Source organism: Pristiophorus japonicus, chromosome 15, assembly GCF_044704955.1.
Source record: "Pristiophorus japonicus isolate sPriJap1 chromosome 15, sPriJap1.hap1, whole genome shotgun sequence".
NCBI lineage: Eukaryota > Metazoa > Chordata > Chondrichthyes > Pristiophoridae > Pristiophorus > Pristiophorus japonicus.
In genome coordinates this window covers 12,884,882-12,897,475 of record NC_091991.1, presented here as the reverse complement: position 1 = coordinate 12,897,475, position 12,594 = coordinate 12,884,882, and the positions used below count along the sequence as shown (strand labels likewise).

At 44.5% G+C, this 12,594-nt stretch overlaps 1 protein-coding gene across 10 annotated transcripts in view; it reads right to left on the bottom strand.

Moving 5' to 3' along the window:
• Nucleotides 1–12,594, bottom strand: part of ppfibp1b (PPFIA binding protein 1b) — a 110,745-nt gene that overhangs the window by 7,094 nt on the left and 91,057 nt on the right. For all 10 annotated transcript variants that reach the window (XM_070900155.1, XM_070900158.1, XM_070900156.1 and 7 more), the window contains 7 exons: nucleotides 11,213–11,351; nucleotides 8,739–8,867; nucleotides 6,396–6,546; nucleotides 4,922–5,033; nucleotides 3,950–4,038; nucleotides 1,821–1,943; nucleotides 890–1,015 (listed from right to left, as the gene is read on the bottom strand). In XM_070900155.1, the coding sequence (XP_070756256.1) occupies nucleotides 890–1,015; nucleotides 1,821–1,943; nucleotides 3,950–4,038; nucleotides 4,922–5,033; nucleotides 6,396–6,546; nucleotides 8,739–8,867; nucleotides 11,213–11,351 (869 nt within the window). The remainder of the gene's footprint in view (nucleotides 1–889; nucleotides 1,016–1,820; nucleotides 1,944–3,949; nucleotides 4,039–4,921; nucleotides 5,034–6,395; nucleotides 6,547–8,738; nucleotides 8,868–11,212; nucleotides 11,352–12,594) is intronic.

Below are 12,594 nucleotides of genomic sequence, written 5' to 3'. Positions count from 1 at the left end.
GAATGGATGTGATATGTTTATGCATAAATTTATTAATGGAGTTTGCAATATTTTGTGGTCTCCCTCATTTCACCTTTGGGCCCAGGATGGCGTGACACCGATGGCATGATGGGCACGTGGTGAGCAAAAGGGATCGGGGTTTAAGTCATCCTAGTGAGGGAATCCTGATGTCCCTCCTCATCCCTCTGCGCACATGTTCCCGCATTTCTGGCTGCCGACACTCCCCCCTCCCCCACTGTAGATCCTGGAGGGCGAGGTGGCATGCCAGTACAACCCCCAGTAAATGTTGCCAAGTTTGGCAGTTTGAATCTTCGAACAATAAATGTAACCACTTTGCACTTGCCAGAAGACTGCTGATTAAAAAAAAACCCTTGAAATTACACATGCACACTCATCCACTAGCTGAAACTGACAAGAGACGACAGAAACTAACCTGCCCTGACAACTGTCAGTGATTAATGCGGATGCCTTTAAATAACGTCCCTGGATCCGGAGCCCCGCAGCTGTGCGCCTCCTCTCCCTGTCTGGTCGAAGCGCAAAGGTAAGTGTCTATAATGAATTTGGCAGATCGGGCGCCCAGTGAGCATTGCATTGTCTGCGCACTGATGTCACAATCTGCCTGGTGTCGAAGTCCCCGGCGGTACCTCATGCCGGCAACGCAATGGGGGGGGGGGGGGGGAGGTCTGGAGTTGCCATGAGCCACTGGATTCACCTCGCCCCGGCGCTACTGCATCAGGGCCCCGTTAACGCCAGCTGCAAGCGCTAATGGGAGGCACCAACCAACTGAATTTTCCCCCTATGTAACATTATTACCAAGAGGCGTTTAACTCAGCCAAGGTAATTGTAGCTATTATATAACGGTATAAATGTCTGCCCATTATTCTCTCACCATCAATCCACCGTGCACCCCACTACCTCGCAGATTGGGTGCGTATTCTGCCAGGTCTGCTGATCGTAGCCATTCCATCACTCGGTGATTTGTCCATTGGGAGACTTCAGCTGGGGTGATGTTATTCTAAGAGATCAAAAATTGTACATGATTCAAATTGTGCTTCCTCACAATTTTCAGACATTACACAGACTGAAATCCAGGATAGCAGTCTGCGTCTCACTACGGTGTAACAGCGAACTCGCTTCAACAGTACTTTGGGACATCCAGAGGTTGTGAAAGACGCTACATAAATGCAAGGTTTTTTGTTCTAGATACACACCTCAATTGCATTCATAGTTCAGCATCAACTAAGGTGCTCATAATCCCCTTACAGTTTACGGGAGATAACAAATTAGGTTAATGCAATCACTTGAGAATGCTGCTAAAATAAAGATTAATTCAATTTGGAGAACAATGATGTTTGTTGCAGTCGTTGCCCTGGGGACTCAGCTTAACTCAGAGCGAGAGTGACATTAGCAGTACCCGGCGACTTAGCCCCGGGGCTGGCTCAAGCTCCGGGGCTGGACCGGAGCCTGTTAGAAGAGAGAATGAACAATGGCACCAGAAGCAAAAAAGTTGAAGTGAATACATCCATCCCTCGATTTTCCCCATTACTTCCCTGGGCAACCTGCTCCCAAGGTTCTTGTCAAATTACACTCGGCCAGCTGTAAGGAGGTGCATGAGAATATTGCGTGGTTACCTCCTTCCGATTCTCTCACCAGCTATGCCATGGTCAGGGGTGCCTAGCCTTCATGCAACACCGCCCTACAGCAGGGGGAAGGAGGATTCAAACCAGAGTCTCCGTGCTCCTAGGTCACGCACGTTCATGCTCCAAAGATCTGTGGCACCCATCGTCCCAATATTCACCCATAGCAAACGTTACTTGTACCTCATCAGATGGCCTTCTACGCAGACAATTTGCTTCAAAGTTATTTATTCTGAGAACTTGAATTGCTCGCTTGATGCTGAGGTGATGGAGAACACTTCCAACTTTCAGGGACAACAGATCATCCTATAAAAGCAGAGAACCAGAAAAACAGCAACTTGAACACATGAAAGCTGTAACCGCAGCAGACCCTCACACTGCAACACACTGAAAATGTGCTGGATGTAAATGCTAACTACATCACGGATACATCAATGCAATTTGTGAAGATACACAGTGCTTTCGCCATTACACACTGACCTAGCAGCATTTGTCGCAAAGCATTCCTACTCTATCTTTAGGGGATTGCTCTTGCCCTGAAGTTTCAGGCTCCTGCTACTATAACCACTCTTTCAGATTGCTGTTTCTTTCCTTTACCTTCTCTTCGATAAAATATCAGTGTGGCTCATTTCCCTGTTGCCTCAGAAGGCCTTGGGTGCAAGCCCCGGAACACACAATCCAGGCTGACACGTCAGTGCAGTACAATACATTGCTATATGGTTGGAGGTGCTGTCCTTCCATCAAAGCAAGGCCTTGTCTGGCTGCTCAGGTGACTAAGAGATCCCATGACACTTATTCAAAGAAAGGCACAGAGTTACTCCTGGTGTCCTGCAATATTCCTCCCACAACCTCCACCAGAAATACTATGCCGTTGTACTTCATTAGTCTGTGTAACAGTGACTGCTGTGAAGTAATGCAGTGGCTGACGTGCTTTAGGATGTCTCGAGGATGGAATAAGGTGCTTTTTTAAAGCAAGTTCCGTCTTGCTTTTATTCACTTTAAATGTTTCAGTAAGTTATTTTTTTTTAAAAAGCGTATTTAAACGAGGAGAGGCAAATTGAACGGCAATAGTAAAAGCGAGCAGATAAAAAAGTAATTGGGCCACAGGAAAAGTAAAAGGGATTTGACAAAATATAGCTTTCAAACAACAGCAGGATTAGAAATATTTACTTTGTTAGTTCAACGGATATTTAACTCTTCTGTGAAACACTCAATGTATCTTTTGAGACCAGCCGAGGTTAGAATGATGTGCCCACAGTATGGCACGAACTAGCTTGAAGCAGAATATCCGTAACGTTTCCCTTGGCAAGATTTCAAGGGATAGTGTTTAGAGTGAATGATAACTGCAATAACAGTGAGACTCAGACTCAGCAGCAGGCTGTTCCAGGCCCAAGCCAGATGCGATTTCAAAGGGGCAGCTTTTTAATGGCTGAAAGCCAGTCAAATGTACAGCAAACAACATCTTTACTTTCTCAAATCAGCGCAACAGGACACCAGGGTAAAAAAATATCAGCACGAATCACATGAATACAGGCACTGCATAGAATCCAAGATTTAAATCCAGTTCGTCATTTCAAAGAAACTGAATTTTAGGCAAACATAAAATTGCTTGCAATATACAACTTCAAATTCGTGTTAAACATGGTTTACTTGAAAACTTCTTGCACCTTTGTTTCTTAAACATGCAAAGTTTAACCACGACATTTTAGAATGGAATTTTCTAAGACAGCAGTTGTTGATTTGATTTGCCAGTCTTTCTCCCCTTCCCTCCCTCTCCCTCTCCATGCGAGTTGTTACAATATAACTGGGCCAATCATCGCTGGCCATGATCCAACACCTGGGGCAGCTGGAAAAGGTTCATCGTTTCATCTGCTGCTCTAACATTTTTGCCAATGTCTGGAGACAATACATTTAATGAGAAATATCAGCCTGGGAAACTGGCAGCCAGTTACTGACTTGCTGCACTATATTGGTACCATGCAGTATCAGACACCACTTTCATCCTTCGGTGTAACCTCATTATAACCTCGGTTTTCAAGATATATTTTTTTGCCCTCCCAAGGGTCCTGTCACTTGTCCTCGCTGGAAGACTTTTTCATCTTGATGGGAATTGAAGGAATTGTTCTGGGCAAAGACAGTTAGCCAAAGTAAGCTTAAATACTCGGTGTATCATATTACCCTTGTTAAAGCCACTGGGAGAACAGGGACATGCAGTTACAAATCTAATTCTGATGTATATTAAAATCAATTAACTCACAGTTAAAAATAAATGTACCACAAACACTCGCATTTAAAACTAAGAATTTACTTACCACAGTCATATAGTGGAGCATTCGCCCATCGACTCTTCCTTCATCAAACTGAGTCTTGTACTGGGGTAATCCAATATCGTCCAGCCATCCTAAAGCAGATATATTGTTATACTTACTGCTTCGATGCTAAAGAAACTGTATTGCAAAATGTTTGTACCTTCAAAAAATGTGCAATACATCTTTCCAAGATTGCTAGTTAAGGATATATGTGGGGCTTTCAGTAGAATGATGCAACACAAGAGCGTTTGGACGTCAACAAAGGCCCTTAAAACTCAATTTTAATTAATTCAGGTTTCAAAATGTGCAATAAATTAACTGCACGTAGTCTGGTGTAAGAGCTTCAAAACGTCGGCATCCTTTTCAAATAAATACAGCCACAGAGGAATGGACCCACTGGGGGAGTACTTTATTAATCAGGGAACAATTAACATCACCGTCACATTACAGGTTGTTGAGTACAAGGGCGTGGAGGTGAGCTGGAGAGCAACTGTGCCAACGTTTGAATTCTCATTTACAGTTTTTCAAAATCTATTATTAGAGGATTATATTATTAGAGGATCAGCCCCCAGTGTTAATCAGTGCAGGTATATTCAACCACAAATAGATTTACGTTACTCAACACACCAAATATAAAAGACTTATTTTGAAAGGAAACAGCACGATCTTCAAGGGGATTTCTCCCTCCCAAAACCTTTTTCCTTTATCCAACATTTCCAGTCAGGCAGCCTTCTCCTCCACAATATTCTCTAATTAATTTTCTGGATTTCAGAAATGCTTTCAGATTCAGTTAAGTCTTCCCTTCCCTGCCATGTTATGCCCATTAGCCACCACTTCACCCAAGCTGGCCCAGAACCAACAGGACATATCCCAACTGCAATAAATACACTTAAGTGACAGTCTCAGTCCCTGAACTAACTGCAACGGTTGGCCCACGGGTCTTTGCAAAGCAGCGAGAAACATCATGCTACTCACTTGTGACCCAATTGTAGTCCAGCTTTCCTTTGTTATCTTCCTCTTCAGAGCCAAATGCTTGCAGAGCTAACTGCAACTTCTTTCTGTGCAGAGGATGCTTGACCCCAAGTTCCTATACAAACAGGTTGGTCAAAGAATGAGCTGATCCTCCAGGAACTTGATCAATCGCTATTCATTTAATGCAATAGGCATTGAATTGGAACGTTTCCATAGGAAGACCTTTCACAACAATGTACACTATTCTTTGGGAAACACCTTACTGTGCTGGGTATGCCAATGCTATGTTGTTGGAAATAGATCGAATGGCCTGGAATCTGCGGTCAGTAGCGAAGCAAAGGCGTTCGTCGCTGGCCCTGAAGTAGACTTCGCACAAGGGTCTCGCGATCCGATCCCCGCGTCGAGAACTTCGCGTTTTCCAACATTCAATTCCAATCAACGAAGTAAAGTGCAAACAAGCTGTCTGAGCAGTCAATCAAAATGCAGAATTCTCAGACAGCGAACAAGGAAGTGAGTAAATTCTAACTTCAAAAAATGTTAGAGCGCGCGTGCGTATAGTTTTGCAGCCGTCAATGATAGACCGCAACTTCAGGCATGCGTCAAATCCCGAAGTTACAGTCAGTTTCAAAGGCGGAGTAACGGTAAACGTTACCAGTGCACTGTCCTCCCTACTGCACGTTTCAGGCAATTATATTGAAAAATTAATAAAGGGTTAAATAGAGAGGAAGAACAATATTGGACTTTCCAGACACCGGTTACATGCTCCAAGTTGTGGACTGAAAGTGAAAAGCAATTAAGAATTAGCCCGTGCAGACAGCTTGCTGACAGCTGACGCGGCCTCAGTATTGGCATCAGCTGTCAGAATGGAAACACAATCCGACCTGCGGACTTTCTTCAGTCAACTGTCAGGAGACAGACATGTAGCCCTGCCACTTATGTTCTGCACTCCCCAGGAGATGGGGCATCTCATTGAACAACACAGACAAGGAGTTGTGATGCCAGTCAGGCTTGGTGAATACAACTAACAGGCACAGGTGAAAAACCAACTGAGTTCATCCTTGGCTCTACTGACAGAACTAATGAGCCACCCTGTTTACAGTTTATATAAAAGGTGTTCATATTAGGTGTTAAAAATGAACTGACTCATCATAGTGTTAAATTCATTTTGAATACACTTTGTTGTTTAGAACACCGCTCATCCAGAAGCAAGGTGGCCCATTCCCTTTGCCCCATTGGTGGCCGTGCCTTCAGCTACCTAGACCCTAAGCTCTGGAATTCCCCCTTTAAACCTCTCCACCTCTCTCTCCTCCTTTAAGACCCTCTTTAAAACCTCTCTCTTTGACTTAGTCACCTGTCCCACTATCTGCTTCTGTTGGGCCGGTGCCAATTTTTGCCCGATTACACTCCTGTGACGTGCCTTGGGACATTTCCCTACTTTAACGGCCCTATAACTGAAAGTTGTTGTAATGGGACTCACCCTCTCCAGGTCCTGCTGAGATGCGTGTAGCAAAGTCTGCCCCGAAGCGATCCATGATTTGGAACCTCCCACATATATACCCAGTCCTTGGTCGTGCAGCCAGTTACACACCTGCTCCCGACTCCACTTTGCAAACGGAGCGTCCAGATCCCTGCACAGAAATTGTTTTTACGCTTCAGATTAGTGATCAGATACATTTAGAATGCAAAATTCTGCTTCAATGACCATATCGCTTAATCTTAGAAACCAGGTTTCGTACAGATGGAATAAAGAAAATCCTGTAGTTGTCTTGTTGCTGCTATCCCATCCTAACTCATGGTTTCCCCGTTTCTATACTTGGGAGATATATACAGAAGGTATAACACGGAAACAGGCCATTATTTATCTTTGAGTTCCAACTACAGGCAACTCTCGATTGTCCGGGTCCCTCGGGGATTGGGCTATGCCGGGTAAACGATTTCTCCATTAGAGCGAGTTGACATTACAGTTAATGCTCACAGTACTGCAGGTGTGCTCTAACCAACAGCTGTAGCGTATCTTCTAATCCTTGAATTCTAGTCCTCTAGATCTAAAGACCATTAGGCTTGTTGATTACTTCCTGTAACTGTTCGTGGTATTTTAATGAATTATGAGAGGCAATGGACCTGTGTGTGAGCAGCAGCGGGAGCTGAGGCAAGGCAGAGCGCTTAAACGCAAGGCTCAACAGGCAACATTCGAAAGGAACATCAGAGTTTCAAAGTGACGTCTCACACACACACACGGAATTTTAAATGCCATTACAACGGTTTCCCGTTGCATCCGTGTGCGGATAATCGCGAGCTGCCTATATATTGATTTGGTACCACTTTCCCGTCTCCATCACCCCTCTCTACAGCACGTATTCCCTCCTTCACCAATACTGCCACCCTGCTCCTCTTTTCCACTCCTGCTAAATATATTATTTCCAGATATAATAATTTTCCATTCTTGACCAATTTGTAGCCGTGTTTCTGTTAGTATTACTAAGTAAAATAATTGCTTCCAGCTCTCCAGTTTTTTCCTACGCACTGCATAGGAAGAACATGAATTCTCTTCAACAGTCAGGCAATCAAACGTTAACCATTTGAATACAGGAACGGGAGCAGGAATTTCAGTCCCTTGAGCCCGTTCCACCATTCAATTAGATCACAACTGATCTGTACCGCAACTCCATTTACCCACAGTTGGTCCATATCCCGTGATTCCTTCACGCAACAAAAATCTATCAATCCCAATCTTGAAAATTTCAATAGACCAGGCAAAGTTTTTCAGTCTATACGTGTCCCTTATCCGAGCAACAAAAAAATCCAGGACTGTTGGTCCAGACTGCAAAGCATCATATCAGCCTCTCTATTATATCCCCCCCTCACTACTGCATTTCCAGCTGTGTTGCTAATCTCCACTGGGAAAGGAGAGAAAGACAGGCACATGGAGATTGCAATGGGAGAGTGTGAGCAGGCCATGGTCAGGACGTGCAGGGAGGTGCAGTGACTGGGTAACGGTTTGCTGTGTCAGAGCTCGCTCCACAGTTGTGGAACAAATAAACTATTGGAACTATCTAATACACGGAGGTCAGTAGGAAAGAGTTGGGGGAGAAGAGGGAAGGGCCAGGGTTGGAATTCAGAGCTTGGAGACTGGTCATGACAATCCCATGACATGGGCCATTGAGACTTCTTTTAATGGACACAAATAAACAATAAATGAAGATTCACAATAATTTTCACGCATCTCGTAAAAGATCAATCTCAATACAAAATTTCTATGCCACTTTATTGCACAGCTACATTGAATGGTAGAAATAAGAGATTGGGTAGATCGGGCCTATACTCTGGAGTTTAGAAGAATGAGAGGTGATCTCATTGAGACATACAAGATTCTGAGGGGGATTGACAGGGTAGATGCCGAGAGGGTATTTCCCGTGGCTAGAGAGTCTAGAACTAGGGGGCATAGTCTCAGCATAAGGGATCGGCCATTTAAGACCGAGATGAGGAGGAATTTCTTCACTCAGAGGGTTGTGAATCTTTGGAATTTTCTGCCCCCAAGGGGTGTGGATGCTGAGTCTCTGAATATATTCAAGGCTGAGATCGATAGATTTTTGGAGTCGAGGGGAATCAAGGGATATGGAGATCGGGTGGGAAAGTGGAGTTAAGGTCGATGATCAGCCATGATCTTATTGAATGGTGGAGCAGGCTCGAGGGGCCGTGTTGCCTACTCCTGCTCCTAATTCTTATGTTCTTAAATAAGTCTGAGAACAGGGTAAAATACACATCCATAAGGATCTCAACATACATTAAGTTAGTGTTTACATTTCAAACTGTACCGTACGTTTTAGTGTGCTGCAGATCCCGGGACCAGCCGAGCTTAGGACCCGACGTGCCTCTGGTTCCACCTCTCTTGAAATCCGCATCAGTCATGTCATCAGGATTAAAGGTGGTTGACTGGCTTCTTTTAAGCCTGTTAACAAAAACCCAAACGGAAGAATTCAATTGATGCTACCCGAAGTCCCTCTACCACCATGGACTCTGCCAGCAGAGCAATAATCACTTCCCCTCTCCGCATTCCTCCCACAGTGTGCACCTATTTTCTATGTTTCTATATTCACGACCACTCCCTCGACCTGATAATCTCCAACTGCTTCCTTGAATTGCTCACCACACGCAGTCCCCTACCGCCTGTCCAATGCCACTTCCCGCGGTGTCCATTCCTGGAAAAAATGCTTCCCCATATCACTTACAACTCCACTTTCCAACTGCGCAGCCTTTGGCCTTCCATTCGTCACAACAGTTCTGTAGCCATCGATCTGCTCACCAGCTCTCTCACATCTATCTTTGATGCCCTTGCCCCCAGCAAAATCTTTACTCTCTCTCATCCGTATGGCCCCCACATTTGCTCCCTCAAGCCCAAGGTGTGCAGACTTGAGCCTATTTGGCGAACAATTGGTTTAGCCATCCATCATCAGATCTGACTGGACCACATCAAGGTTACCGACCTCATTCTGCTTGCACTAAAACCAGCTACTATTCCAGGAGCATCCTGGAGAACAAAAACAACTGGTCGGCTTCTCCCCTGCCATTGCCCAAACTCACTTCGCTCTCTAGTTTCATATTAACTGATACAGTATGTGGGTTCCCTCTTCTCAGGTACTGCTCCCCTCCCCATCAAAACCACTCTCATCACCCACCTCCTAAAAAGAAACCCTCAACCCCACTGTCCCAGCAAACTGCCACCCTATCTCCAATGTTCTCGAATGTGTTCCGAGCTCCCAAATCTGTGCTCAGTTACACATTTGAATCTCTCTAATCAGGTTCCTGTTCCTACCACAGAAACGGCCCTAACCGAAGACATGAACATCCTTCAGCCGTTCAATACGATTGGCCAGATCCTCCTCCAATGTTTTCCCTCCGCTGACCAGCTCAATGGGGATGCCCCCCGTTGATTCCACTCTTACCAGAGTGTCTCCAGTAATGGCTTCTCTTCCAGTTCCCACACCAGAACCTTCAGAGACCTCAATGATCTTTCCTTGGCCTCCCCCTCACCCAAATGCTGCCCCTTCAGATAAATATTGGGAAGACCAAATCCATAATTTTCGGCCCCTGCCACAAACTCTGTACCCTTGCTACCGATTCCAGCTCCTGAAGCTGATTGGAGAGATTTAAACTATGAAGTTGCAGAAAGATCCCATCTCCCTGCCTGGCCACGGTCTCAAAATAAACCAAGCCGTTCGCAATCTCGGCATGCTATCTGACCCCGTGCTGAGCTTCTGAACGCATATCCTCACCATCAGTAAAAAACTTCCAGCTCCGAAGTAGCGCCCGTCTCTGCCCCTGCCTAAGCTTATCTGCAGCTGGAACACATCCATGTATTGATCGCCCCCAGTCTCGACTATTCCAATGCTCTCCTGCCCCGCCTCCCATCCTCAACCCACCACAAACTGTTCGTTAATGGGACAAATGGCCTGTTTCTGTGCTGTAAACACTTGTAAACTTCTGCTCATCCTCTGCCCCACCATTGGTGGCCATGCCTTCAGCTTTCTGGGCCAGACACTTTGGAATTCCTTTTCTAAATCTCTCTGCCTCTCCACTTCACTCTCCTTTAAGACCATCTTTGGTTACCCTACCAATATCTCCTCTTTCGTTTGCCATCCCTATTTTCTGATTACGCCTGTGTGAAGGGTCTCGAGGTTTTTTTCCCTATGTAAAGGCACTATATCAAGGCAACCAGCTGTTGATGTCCTAGGCTCTGTAATCCCCTTTTCCTTCCAATCTGATCGCTCTTGGAAGACAAAACCATCACTTCGACACCAATTATGTCTCAAGTCCAATGTCAAAGCTGGGGCAAGTTTCACTTTGCTGAGCAATAACTTGACATATTTCAGTTTACTATAACACATGGCAGCTGCATTGTGCAGAGAAAGACACGGCTGAGCAATGCGCTACTTTCCATCGGCCCACAACAACATACCAGGTCTCAGAGCCAAGAACACTAGCAGCTTTGAAGTAAATTACATATCCATTGGATCTGTCATCGTCTGGAAATTAAATCGCGGGAGTGAGCATAAATACTTAAGATCCTAGGTGAGGTAACTCTGCGGTGCTATTTTGAAAATGCAAGTAGCAGTGCAGTCAGCATCAGCTGTGAGCTGCAAACAAGCTCGAGGCAATTAGTGCAAAAGAATGAAGGAGTTTCGTTAATAAAATTATTAAAACGTTTCTCACTTCTTCCGTTCCCCCCATTAAAAACTCCCAATTACCCCAATCATTTTGCACGTCAAAAGTTTAATTTAAAAAGAAACCACTTACTTGCCAAATAATTTTTTGATTCCTTTTGATTTTTTTTTGGATTCCGGAGAGGTTGGGAACAGCTGACATCCGTCGAGCTCTGCTGAACGCAGTGGGAGACCAGCAACATCCACGTGCTCAGATTCTTTCTCTGTCTCGGCTACATTTTTTAAAAAGGAAATAGAATAAAGTTAATGTTTTCCCCCCCCAACCAATTCAATAAAATGGACTTTTGTTTACAAACAAAGAAAATTCCTTGGGGAAACGAGGTCAAAATCTGTGGCACCAATTAACATAAAAGGAAGGTTCCAGAGTTAAGCCCAACTCAATGGTCTTATCCTCAAATACATATTTAAATGACACGACTGTGTGAATAACATTAAAAACAAAACTTACCATAAAGCGGCGGACTTTGAAATTGGAGCTGCCATCTTCTGATGCTTGGCACAAACATGGGACTTAGCCACTTGGCCTTTTCTCAGTGAGTAATAGGGAGCACTGGGAGCCAAGCCCAAGCAGTGAATGAAACATCTTTATGCGCCTATCCTTGGAAATACCGAGAATGTGGTAGTGGAAATGATAGTGTCAGGGCTATGTGGGAATAAGGGGGCCCATCTTAAAATATTACATTAAACTATAAATCATCTCACACCTTAATGCTTATTGTAAATTATTGAAGTACAGTACATTTTTCATTCAGATGGGTGAAGAATGCTTGTTTGGGTCATTTCTTTTGCAAATTAAAAATTCAGTTCACTTAAACCATCAACTTCTGAATGATTTTCTATCTATAGTATCAGAAGTTGTCTCTGCAAATGCCTTACTGTTATGGACTGGGGTCAGCTGTGTTACCATTTATGATGTTTAGCATCCTCAGCAGAGCCACAGTAGCTTTGGAACAAACACTTGCTCCTTAAATACATTGTTCATTTGACAAACGTTCCTCATATAGCTGAAATTTAAATGTGATGGAAGGATAATTCATACAACAAAAGTTTCCTCACTCCTTCAAGAAAAGGTTTAGTTTTCAAACTAATTAAGTGACGGACAGTTCTCCAACACACTGTTACAAAATATGTGTTCTGACGGAAAGTCACCGACCTGAAACGTGAACTCAGTTTCTCTCTCCACAGATGCTGCCTGACCTGCTGAGTGTTTCCAGCATTTTTTTTTTGTTTTTATTTCAGATTTCCCGCATGTAGAATATGGGTCTCTGCAGTTTCCCTGCAAGCTCCCAGCCATGGGCATTTTGAGTATGGAAGCAGATCACATGGCAGCAAGCCCAGGTTGATCAGGAAAACACGGTGGCACAGTAGCTTTATGATATGATGCCACTCACGCGTTCCTCTCCCACGCTCTGGATCGGGACACAATGGCGTCTCTTCGAGCTGAAGCATCAGTGT